The sequence below is a fragment of the Musa acuminata genome, chromosome BXJ2-9 (assembly GCF_036884655.1).
Source record: "Musa acuminata AAA Group cultivar baxijiao chromosome BXJ2-9, Cavendish_Baxijiao_AAA, whole genome shotgun sequence".
Classification (NCBI taxonomy): domain Eukaryota; kingdom Viridiplantae; phylum Streptophyta; class Magnoliopsida; order Zingiberales; family Musaceae; genus Musa; species Musa acuminata.
Genome location: NC_088346.1, coordinates 23,321,602 through 23,346,159, shown reverse-complemented (window position 1 = coordinate 23,346,159; position 24,558 = coordinate 23,321,602). Strand labels below are relative to the sequence as shown.

The window sequence follows — 24,558 nt, the reverse complement described above, 5'->3', positions numbered from 1 at the left end:
GTTGATGTGAACTTCTGGTAAATGTTAGTTTACGATTATGATGTTTCATTAATCTTATGACTTTATAAGTGGTTATTAATATATTTTTAATTGGCTTCGAGTTTTATAAAGTTACTAAGTGAGATATTGAATGATTATAATCTGCATAAGTTGTTTATAGGTTATAGGTTTGAATTATGGACATAGTTAAAAATATTTTGTTTATAGGTTCACGTCTCTAGAATGCTATTTTGGGGAGTGACAACTCCCTCTCATCGGTTTACTTTACGTTCTCTTTTGCACCTCCAATTCTTCCTCCAAAAAATTCTTTTAAAATTCAAATTATAGTTCTCATAGAATTTTCTAGAAAAGAGAAAAAAAAACATAAATGAATATCATATTAAATGTAGATGCAGATGTATAAGTTTAAAGTATTTTAGATAAAGCTCACGAAATACACTCGACTACAAAATCGTCAGTAAGATGGGTCTTATAAACGAGTATATTTTAATTTATTTTCAAACGTAATAAAGTTAACTTTAATTAAAACATCTCAAATTTTCAATAATCTACGAGGACATCATTCTAACATCATTAGTACCATTTATTTATTTTCAGAAGATTTTAATTTAATTAATTATCAAAATTTATATTTTTTTGTTATGTTATGTAAACGAGTGTATTTTAATTTATCTTCAGCGTAATAGAGTTAACCTCAGCCGTACCATTCCAAATTTTCGTTGCTCTAATAGGATATTATTCTAACATTATAGGTAAATTTTTTAAATTTTTATAGTATTTTATGTTATATAATTATTAAAAATTTAAAATTTTAATAAATTTTATGAATGAGTGTATTTTAATTTATTTTCAATTATAACAAAATCAAAATCAGGTAAACCAGATCAAACTTTTATTATTACACTAGTACATCATTATAACATTATTAGTAATAATTTTTTATTTTATGATAATTTTAGGATAATTAATTATCAAATTTAAAATTTTTTAGATACGATTTGTGAATAAATTTATTTTAGTTTATTTTGGAGTGTAACAAGATCAATTTTAACAAAACTAGCTCGAACATCCACCACTCTACGAGGACATAATTTTAATATCATTAGTAACACTTGTTTATTTTTATAAAATCTTAAGATAAATAATTATCAAACTTTAGATTTTTTGGATAGGCTATATGAATGAGTTTATTTTAGTTTATCTTTGAGCCTAATTTTGTCAACTTCAATAAAACCATCTCAAATAATTACCAATCTAATGAGACATCATCCTAAAATTATTATTAATAGGTTTTCTGAACGAGTTATTTTAATTATTTTTGAGTGAAATAAGTCAACTTTGACTAAATCATTTCAAACGTTCACCACTTTGCTAAACAGTGATTTAGAGGATTTTAGGATAAATAATTGTTAAACTTTAAATTTTTTTTATGTAGACTTTGTGAACTTTAGTTTATTTTTGAGTAACAAGAGCAGCTTCAACTAAACCATTTGAAGCTTTTACCAATTTTGTAGGATATCATTCTAACATCATTAGTAATATTTTTTTATAATTTTTAGAAAAAATAAAATAGTTAATTATTGAAACTTAGATTTTTAGATAGATTCTAAGAGTAAGTGTATTTTAAATAATTATTGAACATAATATGATCAATTCGATCAAATCATCTCAATTTTTTAGAATTCTATTAAAACATCATTGTAGAAAAAAAATATTATAAATTTTCATTTAATAAAGAATTAATGATCAATTTATATAAAAATTAATATTTTTTAATAAAATTTAAAATAAGTATATTTTAATTTATTTTTAAGTCAACAAAAATTTTTATGACTAAATCATTAAATAAAAAGAAAAAGAAGAAGAAGAAGAAGAAGAGAGGGAGGAGACAGGAGACCGGAGTTAGAGGAGGAGCACAATCGGTTCATTAACCCAAACTAGTTTATAAATTTTATGAGAATGATATTGATATTTATGAAAAAAAAATCTAAGAAAAAAATGATTTATGAGGAGTACAATCTGATTAAAAATAATCATCATGAGTTTTATTTGATAAAATATCCTAAATTATTATTGTCCGGATAATATTTACATATTTCTTGTATTAAGTCAAAACTATGTGCCTGCTGCTATCTTTATCTTTATTTACATCAATCACGACCATGTGCCTGCTATTATTCGACGGTCGTTCCCTGTGCCTGTGCAATTTTTGACATTCATGGGGGGGTCATTCACCGCACGTACGTTGAACTCTTTTCACTAGCTTTAGACCTAAGCCGATCTATCCCTCCCATCTGTCGATCACAGGTGTTCCTAATTTCCTGATTTCTTAACCCAAAGATCATTCGTCCATCACGACAGGAGACCAGCTATTTGGTTATTGCCAAGTACCCGCAATGCAGCCGTCCGACCAATATCCTTTGCCCGTTATCAAACGGCGGATCCTTTGTTCGAATTTGGAGCATCCGCGAATCCGGATTCTTCACTTTGCTTTGCCCCGACGCCATTAAGATTAGACGGTACTGATTCAAAGGTATGTGCGGGGCCCATCATGTTCGTGCATTGATAGCGTCACCGGAGAATATTTGGCGATCCGTACCCAACCTGGAAACATTGTAAAGTTACTATCTTCTGGCGTCGCCCCTTCTCGCATTTTGAAGGCACGATCGGTTTGAATCCATCCCTTCCCCTGTTTTGCACGACATTTATAGCGGGGGAAGGAATCGCGTAACGGAGACCGATTTCGTTTTGTTCCCTCTTCGAATGATTCTCGGGTGTGCGTCTCCCGGACCCGTCTCGCATAAGTTCTGTTTAGGGTTTAAGTCGCTTATTGTTGCTTTCTAAAATTTGGATTTCTTTTCAAGATTAGGTTAAGAGCTTCGAGACTTATGATGACGGTGTAGTTTTCTGCAGGTGAGTTTCTGTTTCTCGTTGGAAGTGGTTGATGGAAAGGAAAGTAGATCTTTTCGGTTTAGTTGTCTCCTCAGCAAGAAATTGATGGATCATGGTCTGATTTTTATTTTAGGATTCTGGGGCTTCTTTATGTGGTTTTCTTGTTTGAGATGTTCGGTTTGTTGTTTCAAGTGATCGATGGAGAGATTGAATTTGAAAAGGCTATTTCATTGCATCCTTCCGTCGCATAGATGTTTTGTTCTTATTAATTAGGTCACTCTAACTTCATTTTTTGTTGTACGACTGTAGATATATGGAATTAGCTCTGTTAGTGTCTCTCTAGTCACCTATGATGTGGTGTTGAACCGAACAATATCTTTTTCCTATCTTAGAAAAAATAAAAATTAATATTTTGTTTGTGGGTGAATTACCGATTATCATTGACAAAATCTTCCTTTTGTTTGAAGGAGATAATCAAAGTATCATTGAATATTTTGTATCAACCCAATTGGCATCATGCTAGCATTTGGTTTTAGTCATCTGATAGTACCAATAACTGCTTTTATTATTTGAATTTAATTTTTTGAGGATAAAATTTTCTTCGTATGTCACGTATCAGGTTGTAGGATGGATAACTTTAGTCCTGAGAAGGATGAATTTCTGAAGGAGTTCTATATCCCTAGTTACATATTTCTTCCTGAGTTACCTACAAGGCATCCTTCATTTGTGCCGAGTTGTCCTGTTGTGGTCTTCATCAACACCAAAAGTGGCGGCCAGCTTGGAAGTGCTTTGCTTGCGACATACTGCAATCTTCTTAACAAACTTCAGGTGCTTAATTTTATGCCTAGAGATACTGATACATGTGAAATTTATCAGTCTATTTTACTTGCAAAGAATGTAATTTCCAGGTTTTCAACTTGAAAGAGGAAGCTCCCGACAAGGTGTTGCATAAGCTTTATGGCAATCTGGAGAAACTCAAGTCAGATGGAGATCATCTTGCTGCTGAAATTCTGAATAGGTTGAGACTAATAGTGAGTAGTATAATGTCCAGGAGTAGTACCTAGCCTTCCATTCTTTCCAACTTTCATTATATGTAGGTGAAATTGTTGTCATTGATGTATGAATTTACATTTTTTAAGTTTTCTCGACTTGCCTTTGATTTAGGTTTGCTTGATTAGGTTGCAGGTGGAGATGGTACAGCAAGTTGGCTTCTTGGAGTGGTTTGTGATCTTAGACTTGCTCGACCACCTCCTATTATAACAGTGCCATTAGGAACTGGGAACAACATTCCATTTTCATTTGGCTGGGTGGGTGATAAAGCAAAATTTTTCTCTGTGTCCATCTTATTTAGGGACTTTTTTTACTCTCAATGCACATGAAGATTCTTTACTTTGTAGCATATGCAATATTGATTGAGGGTGTCCTATGATATAATCTGGTCCAGGTGTCTAACACTTAGTCTAGTTTAAATAAGTTGAATTGAGGGTTGAGTCAATTGTAGGTACTGTTGACATCATGTCTTAGGTCAAGTCAATTGAGTTATTTTGTTTCTACTTTTCTGGAACTTTTGTTGTCCAATTTTTAGTCACATATTATATTAATATATATAGTCATAGAGGGAGCAATTTGTTTAGGTTGGATCCTATTTTAGTCAGCTTTGGCTTGTTTATGTCACGGAGTACTGAAAGTATAGATTCAATATATCCAAAATATAAGATAATAAACAGATACAAAAAAGCAAAATGTTTGTTTTTATCTATTTAAATATTTATCTTGTCTTGAGTCCATGGTTAAAATATGATGATTTTTTTGTTAAAAGAGTTTTTTCTTAAGCCAGATGGTATAAGTTGCCCTTTTTGTACTTGATGAGTATTTCTTTTGCTTTTAATCCACTCCTGCTCTTTATGTCCTTAAATCCAATATGTATATCTTTGGTTATTTTCAGTTATCTTTAGTTATATTGTTTCAACTATTTGTTGCTATCTATATATATATATATATATATATTCTAGTACAGATTATAGTTTTTGACCACCACGCAGCTTTGTATTTTCTCAATTGGCATCAAAGAAAGTACAGAAATTCTTAGGATTAAATCTTTTCATTTTCCTACATCTTTCTCGCTTTAACTTATCTTCATTCATCCTATTTTTAGCCATATTCTCCTCATTTTTGAATCTTTTTATTGGACAATCGAGGTTAACACTATAAAACATGTTAATGAAAATAATATTTACATTAAGTCCATATTAAATGTGCAGCTGAGGCACATTAACGGATTGAACTAGACTGGCATTGCATCATTGCAATAAGTGAAATCTCAAAGGATAATATTTGCATAAGGGTGATCTTATTGACTTAAAAGTTTCTGACTTGAGGTGCTTAGGTTGGATATCAAGTATTTATTGGGTCAACTCAATTGTGTATTTTGTTTTTCAGTGTCTTGCTACCGTTCTCTTTAATTATTTATTTAGAGAATTATGATTAGATGGAATTAATGTTAGTTTTGTATTTTTAGGTTATCATAATTGTTAGGATGCATTTGGAGAAAATTTTGGAGTCTCAGATATGTCAGTTATTTATATAAAGAGAAAAGAAGTAAACCACTCCTAAAGGAAACCTCTGATTAAACTAACAAAATCGTTTAAGTTGTCCAACAAAAGAAAAGATATGTTTTTCTGTATTTTTTGGATTCTGAATGAAATATTATCAATATTTATGTATGGTATTGTGAACTAATGAAACTAGCGATTTCAATAGGTGCTCAGGCGCTCGCCTAGGAGCTCGGGCAAGGCAAGGCGAGGCCCGAGCACCTCGCTTCATGTCCAGGCGCCTCGCTTCAAAGAGGCGCCGCTTAGGCACTCACCCAAGCCTAGGCACCGGGCGCTTCGGGCGAGCACCCGAGTTAAACCAGGCGACTGAACCAGTGTTTTACGTTTGGTTCGGTCTCTGGTGCTTCAGTTTGTTTGATTGAACCAACTAAAACACCGATATCAACCTCCCAACATCCCTCTCGCGACTTCCCCAACCCTAACCCTGCTCGTCGTTGCCGCTGCCACTGCTCGCTGCTACCGTTGCCGTTGCTCGCTGCTACTACTACTGTTGCAGTTGCTCGTTGCTACTGCTGCCACTATCGTCGCTCGCCGCTCCCGCTGTTGCTGTCGCTGCCGCTACCGCTGCCACTATCACCGCTTGTCGCTCCTGCTCCCACTACTCGCTGCTACCGCTGCCGCTTCCACTGTCATTGCGCGCCGCTTCCGCTCCCGCTATCGCTTCTCGCTGCTACCGCTGCCGCTGCCACTATCGCCACTCGCCTCTCCCGCTGCTCGTTGCTACCTCTTCTCACATCGACTCGATAGTATACTGTTAACAATATATTAACAATATACTGTTAACTGTATACTAGTAATAATATTTTTTTATTTATTATATTAATAATATATTATTTTGATTTTAATACTGCTAATTTTTATTTATTTAAAATTATTGTTATTGTTTTGAATTTTGAGATTTTTTTGTTAATGTGATATTGTGATTTTGTAAGATTTTTTAATTTAATATCATATGTTTATTTAAATAATTATATTTATTAATTATATTATATATTTTTATATTTTAACGTCTCGTTTCGTTTGGGTGAGCACCTAGCACCTCGGGCGTTTTTGGACCTTGGCGTCTTTTGGCGCCTAGCGCTTTTTAAATCACTGAATGAAACAAACATAAATTTTTTGAAGAAATAATTCATCTTTTTATGGGCCAACTGACCCAAGTTTGCTCTCTTCTCTCTATGCTGATTACTGCTTTCAATTTTGTCTACGTTGTTCTTTATAAAGTGCTGTTTTTATTCCTTGTGTTTTCTTTCTAAACTTACATCTTTGGGCTTTAGCCCAAACATAATGCTAAATCACATGGTTTTGGTTTGACACACTCAATCCAAGCGACTCGAGTCAGATTATGTAAAAGCTTATTCTTTTATACCAATTAACCACTTCAGTTGTTTTCATATAGGCTTTTCAGATGGCATGCAGTTGCTTGGCTGATCGATGCATCATGTGAGAGCTACGACTTTCATAAAAAAATTCCAAAATCTTGATTTTTTATAACTTAGAGTTTATATACACATATTGATACATTCTTTGCTTTTCTTTTATTTAATATAATTTCATAGCAAGCCAGAGACATTCAAATATAAAAGATTGTTCCTAATGTATGCTAATATACGTATATATCAGCTGCTTCACTGTGCAGTTATACACAAATGTGTTTATTTATTTTCAGATGTTATGTTTGAATTTCAGATAAGTTGGTCCTGTGACGAATTATTTCTTTAATTAACATGACACATGATTGAAAGGCCAGTTGTTGAGTTGCATTTCAAATTCACTTGTAGGGAATGAGGAATCCTGGGATAGACTGTCAGTCTGTCAAGTCATTTCTAGAGCAAGTCATGAAGGCAAGAGAAATGAAGATTGATAGGCAAGTCATATACTGTTCTTGAGTAGGCAGATTTTTTATCTAAGATAATGAAATTTGCCTTATCAGTTCATTATCTTCTTTCTGTACATTTCCTGTTTGCTGCATGATTGGATCTTGTGACTTGCATTGCCTCCATCATCACTTTTGAACATCATTAGATGCAGTTGTCAGCTTTTCATATTTTGACGAACTAGATGCTTTCAAACAAATAGAAGTACCAATCTTGCTAGTGTATTCTCAATTTTCAGCTAATTGTTTTTCTCTTTACCCACAAGAAAGGACAATAATTTACGGAAATAGATATTTAGGTGGACTGTATGTGGTCTCTCACAGACCTGACATGGCAAACAACACATCACTCATAGCTCTGCAAGAGGTGACATCATTTCTGACTGATCTTGGGGTGATACAATCCATCTAAATAGCAGAGTCCATAATTAGCAACATGGATCATAAATGTCTCATGATTCAGGGGCATAAACATAATTATGTGTATCATATTTTGAGCCAAGAATGTTATTTAGCTTATTTTCAGAGTTTACTTGCATTAGTAGCTGGAGCCTCTAATGAAAATAGCCTATCTGCTTGTAGTGTTGAGGTTATGAACATTGACCCTTCTCACATCCTGCATTTGTAGGAGGCTCATGCGCTAGGATATCCCTTTTTAAGTAGATGGAATCTTTAATTTGCATGTATGACTAATTGGAGTCTTATTAGTAAGTTGCGCTTTCTAATGTTTTGGAAGTTTGTTCTGAACTTTTTGAGACTTGTTGCTTGCATTGAATGTGTTCCGACTTACATTGAGATTTGTCATGACTGAAACTTTGCTAATCCCGTAACTATCCATGAGAAATGAAATAAAAAAGGGTCTTTTAGCATTTCCAAAATTTATATTTGCAAGTGTTCTTGCTTGGATATGATAGGGTCCTTCTAAAAAATTAAGCAGCAGCTTGTTTGCATTGAGTGGCATCTTTGATTAGAGACATTGAATGGAATCCAATGGCCCTGGTCGAGTCACATCCTAGAATTATCCCTTGCTTTTTCTTCTCGATTTTCTTTGCATCAGGTGTGGATCTAACTGGACTGCATCAAAATTGGTGTTAGTGCTTCAGTTGGCTTATGCTATCCTGAAGGCAAACTGGAACATACTTGGTTTAAATTGATTTAGTAGAAAAGACTAGTTGGTGAACTGTTTGACACTGGAAATCCCTTTGATTCTACTTTCCAGGAAAGGAGGGATCGTAATTCTGACTTTGTTGATTGAGATATGTTTTTATTGACCAAAGGTCAGGCTGTCCTGACACTGTGGGATCTGTTTTTCTTATTTGTTTCAACAATCCGCGCCATGGATGAAGGAGAAATGTTGAGGTTTACCCACAACAGTCCATTCAAGTTTTGCAACCAAATGATGAATTAAATCTTCTAAAGAATGCAAAATTCTCCACCTTGTAGTAGAAGGAATTTGAATGGTTCAAGAAAAGAAGATCCCAATGATGATATTGGTTTTCTAACTTGTAGCTTTGATTTTATGTAGGTTTTAGCTTGTGTTGGAATGAGTCCCAACTTCAATGTAGAATTATTATCATAATCTATGTTTTCTACTCCTATAAATATTCATTATAATGGGATAAATATGATCTTTTTTATTTTTTATTTTTTTCAAATGTTATTGCTTGGAGTTGATTGGAAAACATTTAAATGTTGGCTTGGTCACTTTGAGTGGCATCTGAAATTAGCAACACTGAGAGGTATTCCTCCTATGGTTTGAGCATCAGCTGCTTGTCTAACTGGCTGTATCACGACGTATGGTAATAAGTCATCTTTGAGTATTAGATCCATGAGTAAGCAAATATGTGAACTCTAAATTACATGGAATTTTGATTTCATTTCTAAGATGGCGACATCGATTGATTTTCTTGGTCATACTACACTAGATGATGAATGTTGCTTGAGCATTTAAGATCTTATGTCTACCATGTGTACATTGCCATTTTCACTCCCCAGCATAGTGAACCTGACAAAATCAAGTGGTTTGGTTCTTGTATAGTCAGATTTATATTACCAGCATTGATATTTGTTTTTAAATTGTTGATATGCTCCTTGAAAATTGCAGGTTCTTAGTTTGCCACTACCTAGGGATGAAAATAGGATGGATATAAATAAATACTAACTTGTATCCACTTGTGGTCATGGAACAATTATAGATGTTGTCATGAGATGTCATTCAAGCATAAATCATTTGATAGAAACATGTTAACCTTAATTAGTTAAGGCACCGAGTTAGATTTGCAAACACTCAAATTTAAATTCTTAAGCAGCTTAGAACAACTAGTCAAGTGGCTTTATTTTTCATTGATTAATTTTACCTTTTCATGAATTTTTATCTTCAGTCCAAGATTTACACATTTTCATATCCTTATTTGGAAACCTTTGAATATCAAATTTGGTACTGAACATGGATATCTGATAGTTACAGATTTGAATGGTAATATCTATCTCCAAAAGGATGCTGACCGGCTTTCAACACATTGCACAACCTATTTTCCCTCTTTGCACTATTATTAACATTATTTTAACAACTTGATAGACATATGTGGAAGATCTTGACAATGTAATCTAATAGTTTTGTTTTTCTTTTCCTTTTAATCTTGAGGTGGTTTACCTTTCTTTTCCTAACTAGATTTAAGTTGTACAATATTGATGGAAAATCTTGTTAAATGTTATGCTTGATAATATTTTCTGAGGTTCAAAACTCAATTTAAATTGCATTGTTCTTCATGCATCATCAGCTGGCATATTATTATGAGAATGCGAGTGCCAAAGGAAGGTTCTTGTGATCCAATTCTACCTCTAGAACTACCTCATGCTATGCATGCATTTCAACGTGTTTCAGAATCAGACTCACTGACTATGGTAAAAAGATTTCTTCTACATTTATGTGAACTCTTGTTATTTTTATTATAATAATAGAAACAAAATTTCCCCTTCCTTGTAACTGATGGTCTCTGGCAGAAGCTAGTAAGTTCAATCACATATTTTCCCAGAATTTCTATTTAATATGATGGTCTTGCCTGGTTATTGAGAAAGTGCTTTTCTAGTTCAATTTATTTTTACTGCAATGCAACAACATATGCATGGTTCCAGCCAAAATTTTTCCTTGAGGGGCTGCCTATCCTGTGGCTAAAGTGGCTGCTGTTGTAAAGGCTGATAGCATTTTGGACGCATTAATAAAATTTAAAATACTTCCCGACTGCAATAATTGCAAGTTCAGATTGGTCTTAGTTAATTGCCTATATATACATCCAATGTGCTAAACAAGCTGGTGCATCAATTTTTTGAGGTTTTGCATTCTTTTCCCACATAATTTCTCTTTTATTGGTTTTGTCTAGCATGTGCTGTCAATTTTTTCCCATAATGCTTGTTTCCAATTCCTATAAAAGTACATGACAGAGGATTCATCAGTAAAATTCTAATTTGTAGAAGAAGACTATCTGCAGGAAGATTGTTCATAGCACATTGTAGAAGATCTAGGTGCACAGAGAGGAAATCAAAGACATGTTCATCATGTCACAGTAGATTAGTGTTAGAACCGAAGAGAACAGAATGAAACTTAGACCTTTCAGGATACTTACGCATAGATGCATTTGGGATTTTTGTTCTCTGTAATTATTCTTTTGCTCTCACTCTTTTGCTCCTTCATTCCTCTATTAGTAAAGGAGATAGATTTTATGGTTATCCTTTATGTTAGCTATCATTAATGTCCTTGATGTGCTCCCCAGGTCCAATTAATGCAAGTATTTACTGACAGTAACTTGTGTAATGATAAATATAGAACATTCTAAGGTACTTTATTGCCAACTAGATTTTATTGATGAACACATCTGGCCACTAGCTCCCATCATCAATATCTTGGGTGTACCATCAAGGTTGTGCTGTCATGAATCTCAATGAACCACTGCGGCTATTAGGTTTATCTTGATGGTTGGATTAGACTTTCTTTAAGGTAACACCTAGTAACCCTCATGAGCATGTACTTTCTAATGTTGATCATTGCATAAGCCTCCTGAGCTTTTCAATGACAACTTTTCTGCTCTAGGACACTTCTATTATGAATATATTTTTAGATTTAGTTTTCTAATACAATAGTGTTTCATTGTAAACATGGGTCATGACCTTTCATTGCTTTCAAGTAGAGGTAATATTTTATGTCTATTTCCTTTGGAGTTTGCAATGGTTGTTTTTTTGAAGTTTATAATTTAAGCCACACCCTCTACTAAATAGCACTTACATGATTGATGAATCAATATTAATTCGTTCCAACATAAAATTATTTACTTTATATTAATCTATCGATTAAATAATCAATAGATTAATATAAAGTAATATAATTTTAAGTTGGAATGGTAGTTAGATTGCATGGAATTAAAACATCAAAATGCTCGAGAATAGATCTACACAAACATTGTAAGAAGGATGCAACTATGAGCAAGGAATCATATTTTAGTTGGTAAGGTGCATCAACAATAACAAAACCATAAAGTCTTAACTATCTAGGGTCAGCTACTTATATCTTCTATCACTGTTGAGATCCATTAAAATCTATATGATTAATTAAGTTAAGAGTATTTAAATCTTTGTTTATAATTCCTTTTGAAGTTTTTTTAGGTATTCCTTTAGCTCTTCTTATATCATTGATTCCTTTACCTCTCCTCATATCACCAATAGTAATTTTTTTACATCTTCTAACTACTACATATGTATTTCATTTAAGCATATATCCATACAACTTAAACGAATCTCCCTCATTTTTTCTTTATCAAAGTAATACCTAATTGTTGGAAAATAAACATATTTTCTTTTCTATCTTTCTTATTAATTACACACATCCACTTCAATGTTCTCATTTCAGTAACACAATTTTTGTAATATTGTTATAACAATAAAGCATTGTTGTCCAACACTCACTTAGATCCTATTGAATTTCAGAGATACTTATTTTAAATCTTTTTCTACTTTCGATAATTTTTTTTAAAGCTTTGTAGTAGGACATAATTTAAATTCCTATATAGTTAGAATAATTTTATATATCACACTTATTTTGTAAATTGTTACGAAAAAGCTCTTTCTTCATTCATCAAGCATCTCTAAAAATCTCGAACTTTTGTAAAATAAATTAACCAAGCTATTCCTTAATGTATCTAATATTAACTAAATCCTTAATACTTTCTTTCCCTAGCTTTAGTAATTCGATATATATCATTTTCTTATCGTTTAGTACCTAATTTGTTATAAAAATTGTTATAAGCTTTATGTTTTGTTGTATTGATTAACTCTTTTAACCTCTTTTTTAGATTCTATATATCTTTAAAATTTTTCCTCGTTTTTATAGTTTTATGAATCCTTAAAACATGATCTTATGGTAATAATTGTTTTTTGAACTTCCTCACACTACATCCAACTCTTCCTTCACCTCTACCTTTAGTTTCACTGATAATCTCTTTTATTAAGCTCCTAATCTTATTGCTATCGTAATCCAAATAATATTAATATTATCCTTATCTAAAGTCTAATCCGCCTTATTTTCCATCCTATTCTTAAAAATCCTTATATTAGTATCTTAAAATTTTATCTAGTCATAATGAATTTTTCTATTAACTTGTCTTCTTCTGTATTCAATAACAAATATCTAATGCCATCAATCTATGTTGATTTGTCAAGCTCTTGCTAGGTATAACTTTATAATTCTTATATATAACTTTGTATTATTTTCTAGTGAGAAAAAAGTTTATTTGACTACAGTTATGACAACTATTATAAGTAATCAAATATTCATCTCTCTTCTTAAAGTGAATATTTATAATTATGAGATTTTATGAAGTAACAAATTCTAAAATCATACCACCCCTTCATCCCTTTAAATTCACCATATGTTTTTCCTACATGACCTTTCAATCACCAACTTTCTTCAGTTATAGTTCCTTGAATAATATCCAATTAGGTTTTCTTTACATTCTTTTTTAGTTTAATCAGTTGGTCCAACTTGATCGGGTTAAGCACTTATAAAATTCAAAAACTTTTCTCCCAAGACAAGTTTTAATTTTTAAAATCTTCAAATCTTTTCACATCAACAATAATGTTCTTCAGATCAACAATTCGTACAACATTTCCATATTTAACTATTTTGGTATACCAAATTTTAAATCAAATACTACCAATATCTCTAGAATTTTCTCCAACCTACTTGATCTTTTGTAAGAAAATAATGTTTATTCTTCTACTGATCAATGCCTATCAATTCGACTCCCATTTCTGAAATTGTTCCTATATTCAAAGTTATTGACCTAATTCTCTATTCTTGGATTAACTTCTTTACTCGCATTGGTCCAAAACAATGAGAACCCTTGCCTACTTTGCACCACATTCGGGTGCCGATGTGATAAGCCATTTTTGAGCAACCTCCTAGCTTACTGTTTGCGATTCAAGATACCTAGATGGCAGGGGTGTCTTATGTCGGTTTTTAGTGACGACGTAGCCATATATTGAAATTGGATAACATCCATGTTCATGAGATCTGATGTAGTTTTATGTTGGTTGTCAATGACCTAAAGCAACCCTTTGCCTTTTCCATCCGGGCTTGTGATCAACATTGACTATGTGAAGTTACACATTGATCAATAATTATCAATTCGACCATGGTTTGATAACATACCATCTATGTCACTACTGATTGATATTTATATACTGTTATTCTTTTTCTTTGTTACTAGAGGGTACAAGCCGATATACCCTCTAGTTTATTGGCACTGTACTAGTTTGACCCATTACCAACTTGGTATTGGTTCGAGATTTAGATCCTTGATTATGAGATCACAATTATATAACTTTTAGACAAAAATATATATTGGCTTCATAAGTGTTTGTGGGCTGAGCAATTTTGCTTTATCTGGTTCAACATTGAGCATGCCATCTAGTGGGCTAATGTTATTAGGCATACTGGGTTGTTCGCTTATTGTTACTGAGATAGAGCTGTACAGAATGATAAGTCTACCACTCTATTATTGATGATCATCGCGCGCCCACAACACCCTGATTAACGTTACTTATGTTTGCTTGTGCTATTGTTTATCATTGTGGTTTGCTTAGTTTTTGTGTTTTTCCTTGTTTTTGTAAGCCTAGACAGATCGTAAGGTTGCACACCAATTGCTCCCGGAACAAGTGAAAACTAGGCTAAAACTTCCCCTTTTTTCATGTTGTGGCTTGATTTCTTAAGCCTATAGTGTGGTACAAAACATCAACTATTTTAGCCCCTAGAATGCTTTGGGTGGCGAATCAAGCAAGAGTGCTTTAAGGAGGTAGCTGTCTCAAGTGGTCTCAATAGGGTCGCAAGTGCAAACTCATTCTCAAGCTGCTAGAGCTGCTCAAGAGGAGTGTCATAGTCAGAATGGTGAGTAAGAAGTTGGCAATTCTCCATGAGTGGAGGAAATGCAATCCGAAATGCTGATTAAGGGAAAGCAAAAAAAAAAGAAGAAAATGTTTGCAATGAGGAAACTTGCCTCTATGTCGTTAAAACAAGCTTAGAGGAAGTCTACCAAGGCTAGTGATGACTTTTTAGGATAGAAGACTTGCAAGAGGTGGAATCTCGAGTTGACATGATAGAGTCCCAAGTCGATTGACTTATTATTCACACCAAGGAGTCAATGCAGCATCTACAATAAGTAGTGGCTGATCTCACTGCAATAATTATAGGGTTCAAGAGAGCTTTACTTGTGGGCGGGGGCAATACCCATGTTGCTTCATCACAAAATTTGAAGGCATCCGAGCTGCACTGCTATGGGGTGCTAGGGATGCAAAGGAACTCAAAAAGTTTTATTCGACATGGAGTAGTACTTTCGGGCAACGAGGCTTGATTTTGAAGAGGCCAACGTGTTGATCACGACCATATATTTGAATGCGGATGTCAAAATCTGGTGGCACACCCAATGGGAAGAAATCCAATACAGGCAATGTCGGGTGGACACATGGGAGGACTTGAAGCGTGAGTTTTGAACTCAGTTCTTGTCTAAGGATACTAAGTTCGTCGCCCATCGGAAGTTCAAACAACTTCGTCAAACCGGATTGTGTAGTAGTACTCGACAAGTTGCAGCTTTCGACATGGTTCAAAATTCACAATGTATTCCATGCGTGTATTTTAAAAGCCTACTATTCAAATCCGTAAGATGCTTTTAGAAATGTTCAATTTGACTACCCTCCACCTAAGTGTCTTATGAAAAGTGAGTTGAAACCATTTTAGCAGGTCTCAAGATACAGCACTGTAGTGAAGCAGATCGAGTATTTAATGAAGTGGTGAAAGATTCTCAAAAGCTAGTTGGGAGCTAGAAGATACCTTGCGACATGAAGAAAAAATCGTCAAAGCCTACTAGCCTTCGTTGATAGATTAAGTGGGGGAGAATGTCACAGATGGCCATCGCATGCTTGCAATACCTTCGTCAACATACCATTCATCGCTTATGTTTGCTTGTACAATTGTTTGGCAATATGTTTTACTTAGATTCTGTGTGTTTCTCTTTGGTTTTTGTAAGCCTAGGTAGTTTGCAAGGTTGCACAGTGACCACTTATCGAACATGGCAAAACTGGGCCAAAACTGTCTTGTTTTCATATGTCCGGACATGATTTCTCAAGCCTACTATCCGGTGTAAAATGTCAGCCATCTTAGTCATTGGAACCCTGAGTGGTACTGAGCTGGATGGGGCTTTAGAGTAGTATCGAGCCTTATTTAGATTCACAAGTTTATATGCAAAGTGTGCATAGACTTGCCCAACACCTCAATACCTGGGTGAGCCGTCATTTGTGGGCTTGTGGCTGTATTTTTCCCTTCCAAAGTCCTTGTTTTCACCTTGCATTTCAAGTGTTTGTTGAATTGCTTGAGTGCTGTGTTTTTGAGCGAGACGTTGTGACCTCGTCTTTGAAACTAACCAACTTGTATATTATTTACAGGTCTCTTAAGACCTATGCGAGGTTACACTTAGGCTGACCTTTTATAGACGGATATCATAAAGGTGCCTCACGACTTCACAATTTTAGCTAAGTCCATGTCAATTCGATGCTAGTACTCAACTCTTATCTTATAAGGAATTCTTCTCCATGTCATTGTTCTCATTTTCTCTTCCCTCTTTCTTACTACCAACCATAGTTGTTCCGCCAATGCCTTTTTTGCTGCCTCCACCATAACCAGCTCTATGCTGCCATCCACCAACCAATTGCACCAGCTTTGCATTTCTTAATTCATGGCCTTGTCAACATCTCCTTGTTCTCCAGTAGCATGTGAATCTTTGCCTTCACCACCTTCCCATCCCACTTCTCTAAAATTTCCAACAGTAGTAAAGTTCGACAAATCCAAGTCAAGCTTCTCACTTTTCTCTATTTTTGACTTTTCTGAATACAACCCAATTCGATCAAAATGTTAAACAAATCACTGGGCAATCAAACAAGGACCTCTGATTCATGAGCTTGCATGACTGGACTTGATGAAGCTACAAAGAGATCATTATTGCAGGATCGATTAAATGATGATGTCTATTCTATCTGTCTCTATTTTCATAACTTTTGTCACTTTTAAGCCAATTGAGCTAAATATTAAGTTCTCTCATTATGAAGTGTAGACCTGACATTTCTATTCATATAACCTCAAATATGTTTTCTGCCCATGAGAGATGAAAAGAAGCAACTAAAGCCCAAAAACGAAGGCTCGGTAAATGAATGGTGTTCCATGCTTTTCATAGGCTATGTATCACTTATTCATTATATACAGTAAAGATAAACATCAAAACTAGTGATAAAGGTTTGAAGCTTTTGTAAAAGCTAAAGCCATAAACATAGATTATCATTGCAAATTCAATTAAAAAACAATGTTAGCTTCAATCATAGAGTATAAAGCTCATGCTAAGGTGATGTTTTCCTCCATTCTTTGTACATTTTCAGTAATATCTGCTTTTTTTGTTTTTGTAGATTTGATGTGGGAGATAAATTTTATCTAGGTATAAGAAGGAATCACCTCATTCACAAAAGAATAGTAAGAAAGGTTGGACAAATTTACCAAAACTAAAATGTTTTTCCAGAGCATAAGAATAATAAAGATGATATTTGAGTTCCTTAGATTAGCTGCAGCCCTCCAAATATCTTATTTTGGTGTTTAAATCATCACCCTCATATCAACTTAAAATAATGCAGAATTTTTGGTGCCACAGGGTTGAAAACTCGGCTTTAGAACTCCATTTTTACTCTAGTTGGCCAAATCACTCTTTTGTCACATGAGAAACAGTGGTTTTGCTCAAAACTTTTCAGTTTAAGTCAGCACTGGAAAAACTGGTAGAAACTGAGTTCCAGACCAACCATTTCCATGGACCAATCTGCTTGTTCTCAATTGACTCACAGATGTACTTTATTAGTCCAGATATATCCTTTTATCTGTCATCTATTTTCTTCACTTCAGTGGAGGGACTGTTAAGGCTTACAAGGCATGAAAAGCCGATACAAAAATTCACATTACATCTAGGTGGTATATCAACATGAGTGTAGAAGTAGTTGAAGTTTGTACTGATGTGATACTACAAATAGGAGATCAAGAGACATTTTGCTTAAGCAACATATATTTCTAAGAAATAATATTTTTCCTTCTGATCAGAACTCAGAAGGTCAATTACTTATCTTGATTATGGACTAAGGTTCTCTTTGAGCTGCCTAAAATAGTTCAGAATAAACGGAATTCCAAGATTATTCAAATCATTTGGCAGCATTATTTATAACTGGCAGTCCTGAATATCATGTTCCCAGAAATGACATATGCTACTTAACTACTACTATATGCATGCATAACTTGTCCATATCAATCTTCCAGGAACGGCATCAAACATTTCGTGGGGGATTTTGGAACTACTTCAGTATTGGTAAGAGTTCCTGAATTCCTAAAGATTAAATTGCAGCTTATTTCTGACTGTAATTTTGTTTGAGGACTTCAAAGAAAATTGCATTTGTTAAAGGAATGTTAAGGGCTCAACTAATGTATCATAGATATGATACTAAATCATATACATGAAAATTTAAATTGAACAAATAGTTATGGTGACATTATAACAGTTTCTTTTCATTATTCTACTTTTGTATTGATTGATTTATTCATATCACTATTGCTTGATATATTGGTCATATATGCCAAAAGCCTGGTCTAGATCCTCGTAGTACATGATTGTAACCATATCTTTACATTTTAGCATGGATGGGAATTTTAGGAAATTTATTTCATGTTATTTTCATCCAAAGAAAGTTTATGTTAAATTCCCATATGCATGGGGATGTAACTTTTGCATGCAAGCTATGTAATTTAACTATTGATGAATTAACATTGTTAGGATGAGATTTCTTAGTACAAAACTGAATAAATGTACTTAGGTAAATCATTTGTATGCAGAAAACAAGAACTTGTACGAGTGTTGTTTGTCTGTATGATCCTTTTAGTAGGCTACTTTCCTTTTATTTGTGAAAAATTCTTTCTAAACTTGAGATGGAAACTTGTATTATGCAACATGCTGGGCTGTTTCTTCGAATGTTTTCTTTGCTGCTATTGCAATAGTCATGAATTTTGAATACCAGTTTGTATCAACTTGTGCACAGTGTAGCTGCTTTAGTGACATAGACTGACTTATGTATCAACTTGTGCACATGTGTGTGGTATACTGAGGTATATGATATCATATTGATACCCCATACCAATTTACTTGCTGGCAGGCTGGTACTTGGTACAGTCTGGTATATATAGTCTTGTTGGTTGTCAAGTTTTCCTTCAATTTTAAGTGGAAAATTAACTTGAACATTTTGGCTGGTAATTTTCTGGTTTCACAAGTCTGTACTTATGTGCCATTGGTTATGTCAAATGCATGTTTTACAGGAATGGATGCCCAAGTATCATATGCATTTCACCATAAGAGGAAGAAGCATCCTGAAAAGTTTAAGAACCAGTTAGCTAATCAGGTGCTTGTCGATGATTGCTGCTCATATCACCATTCCTATCCTTCATCTGTGTTTACTGTTTGCACTGATTGATTGTAAATCTAAAAATGGAAGTAATTGTTGTTGGTCACATTGGTTCCAGTGCACCCAACTTTGATGGATGTAATTAACAAAAGCACATGTTCCTGCAAAGGATGCCCCATGTATATTAAACTTATCATCTTTGTTTCTGTCCTCAAATACCTTACTAAAGTTTCACCATTGCATTGGTGTTCCAGAGAACCTATTTAAAGCTTGGATGTACCCAGGGATGGTTTTGTACATCTCTTTTTCAGCCTACTTCAAGGTAACTTTGTGGCAATCTTTTAACAGATTCCCTAGATTTTGATAGCTTGAATAACAGTTGTTGTAATGATCATAACCGTTCTCTTATGCTATCTGTTATAGTAAACTTAGCAATACACATGGTAAAAGTTTAATAATGTGAAGATTTATGCTTCTTTGTCTGGGAAAATGATTTATATAACCATACATATTGAATTGCACAATCTGGACAAGTTCTTTTTAGTTTGTGGCTGGCTATACATTATAATCATACATAAAATCTATTGTACTAGTCAAGATACATTATAAAACCTAAAGCAAGTCTTCGAATATCAACTGTATTGATTGGTATGGATTAGTATTTACTGGTCTGGCCAAGGATTAGTTTTGAAACATATTGATCATATCAGTATAATGCCATTTATTTTTTTATTATTTTATTCAATGATACTGAGCTATGTAGGTGATGTATACTGCCAACATACGGTAGTCCACTGAGTTACCAGAATCAGTACAGATCAAGACTTAAATCTTTGGCCAAAAGTCTTCTATAGTTCCAACTTTCAATACTGGATTAACATTAGGCACGCCATCTTGATCATGTGCACAATATGCAGAATTTTCACTTGTTTTAGTTCATATAGAAGTCTTAGAATGTTGCTCTATATAATTTGTACAAGTGACTGACTCATTACAAAAACCAGTAACTAAATGTCAATCCATTGTAGAAGCTTTCTATATGGAAGTGGCAGCCATTTTAACTTAGTTGACTTGACATGATATAGTACCACTGAAAGAAATGAGTGTTTGTTAGACCAAATGAATATTGTGAGAAGGCAAGTGACACTTGTGTAATTTGGATTTCCAATGAAGGACGGAAACATGTTGAAGATGACTATCAGTTCATTCAACAAAGGGGTTGAATAAGGTGAGAGAAATTGGCATGACAGATACGAAAGGATGAGGTCTACACATTGGTGCATTATGGTTTTCGGAAAAGCAAAAGCTAAAAGTTACTATTATAAAGGAGGTGAAGACCTCTTTACAGCATTAATGATATCATCTTGACTCAGATATTCACTTGCTTTTTCATGCTTTTTTTGTTTCTTTGATATGGAACTGCTGTGATATAATTTTCCAGTCAAATCTCTAACATCCTTGTTAGTCCATGACAGATAGCTTAATATTCTTCTTAAATCTATATGTAGGATTAATGTGATGTTATATTGTGTTGGTAGAATGAGGTGAACTACCTCAGGATGTTATTGCACATGTAAGCCACTTGCAGACCTAGCTTAATAACCTAATCAGGGCAGGCCTAACCATGCCGCGCTGGAATTATTGATAGATCATGTTTTCCTTGGATCCTAATATATGTCAAATATCACATTCAACTAGTTCCATACTTGGTTACTAAGAAAAGCATGATATCATATTTATGAACAGTCCCTGCTATCAATATTAACTTGTATTTATGGCTACATGCACTCTATATCTTGTTGGATTAGTAGGTTACTCAAATTATGACATATGGTATGAGAGCAACTCTATGGAACTCTACTTGGGGAATGATACACGTTACCTAATGCAGTCTAATATGGTGTAAGGTCAGGTTGGTCCAATTGATCTCCATTCAAACTCTAAAGGAGAACTTGAATTGGAAGGGTGAGATTAGGATATCTTGGTAACCTATAGCATGAACTGAGAAATGCATGATCTACTAATAACTTGGTTTCATTTCTTTCTTAACTGCCCCTCTTTTGTCTCAGCTCTTTGCATTCGTTATTTGGTATTTTGTTTTAAAATTTTGTTACTTTTTTCCCATATAATGAAATGAATGGGAAGTATTTCTGTTTTTTAAAGGAAAAAGAAGGGTTAGTAGGTCACTGGGGCTGTGACATGTATAAAATAATTTCACAAACAACCTCATCAACCAAATCTAGACTGTTGTTTGGTGTTAATGAGTAAGATGCACAAGATTAATAAGAAACGTTTACTTAAAGGCTTCGTTTTATTGGCTGAATTGTGATTGTTCATTAAAAATGTGTGTTCTTTTTCCTGAGAAATTGGATTAACTATGATTAGCGTGTGTTATTTTCTGTTGGACATAGTTTCTTAGAATATTTTTTGTTCAAATACAGGAACATAGCTTGTCTTGCAAAGGTCAAGATCATGAAAAAGACTGGCCACTGGGAAAAGCTTCATATTCCTAACAGGTGAAATTTTAGCTGCTTTTCAATTGAAGCATTGCAATTGCCTTCATTGAGTGCAGCAGTACATTACTCCCTACCAATGAATAAAAGAATGACTTAAAATATCTATCTATTTAGTCATGGTAGTAGAGCATTTCTTATTTTTCTGATATTGGGATGCTTGGCTATGACTAAATTGTTTTATATTAATCTGCAGTCTGCATGATTGTTTGTGATCCTTTAATGGTTTAGTCCTTTTATGTTTTTTTTCCAATTATCAAAGATCGAGTTATACAATTCAGGAGTCTGTTATTTATTTATCATGATTTTTGTTTCTTCAGGCCTTCTGTTTTTCAATTGCCTCCCATATTTAACATTTGTATTTAGTCCAACAAGCACAAGATAAGGTTCTTTTCTTCCTTTTTTTTCCTCAATACTAAGATGTGACTTAATTCATGAAGCACCTTCTCTCTCTCTCTCTCGCTCTCTCTCTCTCTTTTATATATATATATAAAACTGTGTTCAGCTTCATCTCATTACTAAATTCATCATGTGTTCAAAAACAAATAGTTTTTCTTCCAATGTTTTTCCAAATCATAGATAAACTAAAATTAGACTCTTGAATTCTGATAAGTGATGGACTTACAATTAGTTGACTAAAGTATATGGTAATGGAACATGAAAGTGGTTTTAGAAGTCTGGGCACTTTTGAATTTAAAGAAATTTGGTTACATTTGCCTCCATTATTTCCCTCAATCCTTCTGTCTGACCTGCATCTATTAGGTCTGCTACATTTCTTTACCCTCATGCATCTTGTCTAGTCTCTTAATTGGGCCTAACAAGAATCTTCATTGACATGCTTGTATTTTGATCTTTAGTGTCCACCTCTTTGCATCTTTAGTTCTTCTCATGAAATCATTCATTTCAGTTGTTGGCTGCCCAGGTAATTTTATAATTTGTTTCCATTTACCTAGTGTGTGATTCTTTGAAAATAGAACTGACATTAGACTATGAAGTTTCAAATATTGAGTACATTAATTTTGATGACAATCATTTCAAAAACTGTCATGTAAAGTGGTCTTTCTAGAAGATGCTTCGATGAGTACTCTGATGGCAAACAAATTGAGCATTTCTGCTATTAATCACACATGGTGTAACTGTAAATAAATTTCTCTACACAATGATAAATGTATTTCTTGGTGATGAATACATAACCATTTAGGAGAGGAGAATTGCTTCTGAAATTTCCTGGGGTGAGACCCACATATCAGGTTTGTGAGACGAATTTTTACCTTGAAATATTCAGGGTTGACTCACCTCTCCTAGAAAGTTTTTCCATTTGAATTCTGAAGGCTATTGGTGGGTCACTTCTAATTACAGTTCAATATGCAGCATCAGGTCGATTGTTTGTCTGAACTTGCCCAGCTTTTCTGGTGGATTGAATCCTTGGGGAACACCAGATAAGAAGAAACAGCGAGACGTCGGTTTTTCCTCTTGTAAAGTGTTATACATTGAATTTTCAATTGGGGAAAGAATGTTTGGAACATTTCTTTTTAGTTCTAAATTATCATATCCTACAGCGGGATTTGACTCCACCATTTGTTGACGACGGCCTATTAGAGGTAGTGGGTTTCATGGATGGTTGGCATGGACTTGTTCTGCTTGCTCCTGGAGGGCACGGGACTCGTCTTGCACAGGTATCTGGTTCACAACAGCTTATATCAGAACAGCTTTTCCTCAAATCAACATCATGCCTAATATCAGCATGCCATATACGATGATCACTTCAATATTTTTCTTGTGATCTACATTAATAATGTACTCTTTCTACCTCTAGGCTCGTGGTATTCAGTTCAAGTTTCGCAAGGGTGCTGGTGATCATGCATACATGAGAATTGATGGAGAACCTTGGAAGCAGCCTTTGCCACAAGACAAGGACGAGGTTGTGGTAGAGATCTCCCATCTGGGTCAAGTCAGTATACTTGCAACAGATAATTGCATAGCTAAAAGTGTTTATGATGTCTCAACACAACCTGATGAAGACTCGACCAGTGAAGATTCTGACAACAGCTACTCTGAGGAGAGGAAGAATTTCGGAGCAGCAGATGCATTCAGATATTATGATGATATTGATCGTACTTGTATTAGTTAGTCCGTACTTGGCCTTTCGATGTAACCAGTTGTGGTTTACAACCTTTCACCAGCCGCAGTATTTTGACCAGGACACCGTTGGTGGATAAGCCGTTCTTTTTCTCTGTATATATGTGTAATATGTATCTTACCAAAGGATTTTCTTATAAAGAAAGATTATTAACGAGCTCAATGCAGATTTGCAGTTGTCTTGGTTTACTTTACAACACCTCAAGGTAAGGTAGGTAGAGGGGATAGCTAAGTTGGAAGAGTGGCATACTGAAAGAACTGAAGGTTGTGTTCAATCTAAGCTCACAGCATGTATATATTTTCTATTAATTCTATGCAAAAATTGCATGCTAAAAAATTAATATTAAAACATTGGTCATTTTATTTTGGCCAACGCAAACTATAGTCTGATTTCATTTTCCCAACATAAACTATATTCTGATTTTAACTTTCCCAATACAAACTATTCTGACTTGGACAACTCAAAAAGGCAACTTGGCTACTACCTACATATAAAACCTTACAAGCGTCA

The 24,558-nt window shown here is 34.1% G+C and overlaps 1 protein-coding gene across 5 annotated transcripts; it reads left to right on the top strand.

Annotated features, from left to right (window-relative positions):
- The first annotated feature begins 2,593 nt into the window (after nucleotides 1–2,593).
- LOC103998417 (diacylglycerol kinase 1) lies at nucleotides 2,594–24,210 on the top strand. Of its 5 annotated transcripts, none has more exons than XM_065126123.1 (14): nucleotides 2,595–2,774; nucleotides 2,870–2,913; nucleotides 3,512–3,720; nucleotides 3,801–3,923; nucleotides 4,071–4,199; nucleotides 7,283–7,368; nucleotides 10,158–10,281; nucleotides 18,263–18,311; nucleotides 19,310–19,392; nucleotides 19,650–19,717; nucleotides 21,837–21,911; nucleotides 23,280–23,367; nucleotides 23,468–23,584; nucleotides 23,725–24,210. In XM_065126123.1, exons 3-14 carry the CDS (start codon nucleotides 3,520–3,522, stop codon nucleotides 24,037–24,039), a joined length of 1,458 nt encoding a protein of 485 aa, XP_064982195.1. In that variant the 5' UTR covers nucleotides 2,595–2,774; nucleotides 2,870–2,913; nucleotides 3,512–3,519; the 3' UTR covers nucleotides 24,040–24,210. The 5 variants fall into 5 exon arrangements, with proteins under 5 accessions (XP_009418163.2, XP_018674042.2, XP_064982195.1 ...); XM_065126125.1 differs by having other exon boundaries at nucleotides 2,595–2,776; nucleotides 2,865–2,913; XM_009419888.3 differs by lacking the exon at nucleotides 2,870–2,913 and having other exon boundaries at nucleotides 2,594–2,776.
- The last annotated feature ends 348 nt before the right edge of the window (nucleotides 24,211–24,558 follow it).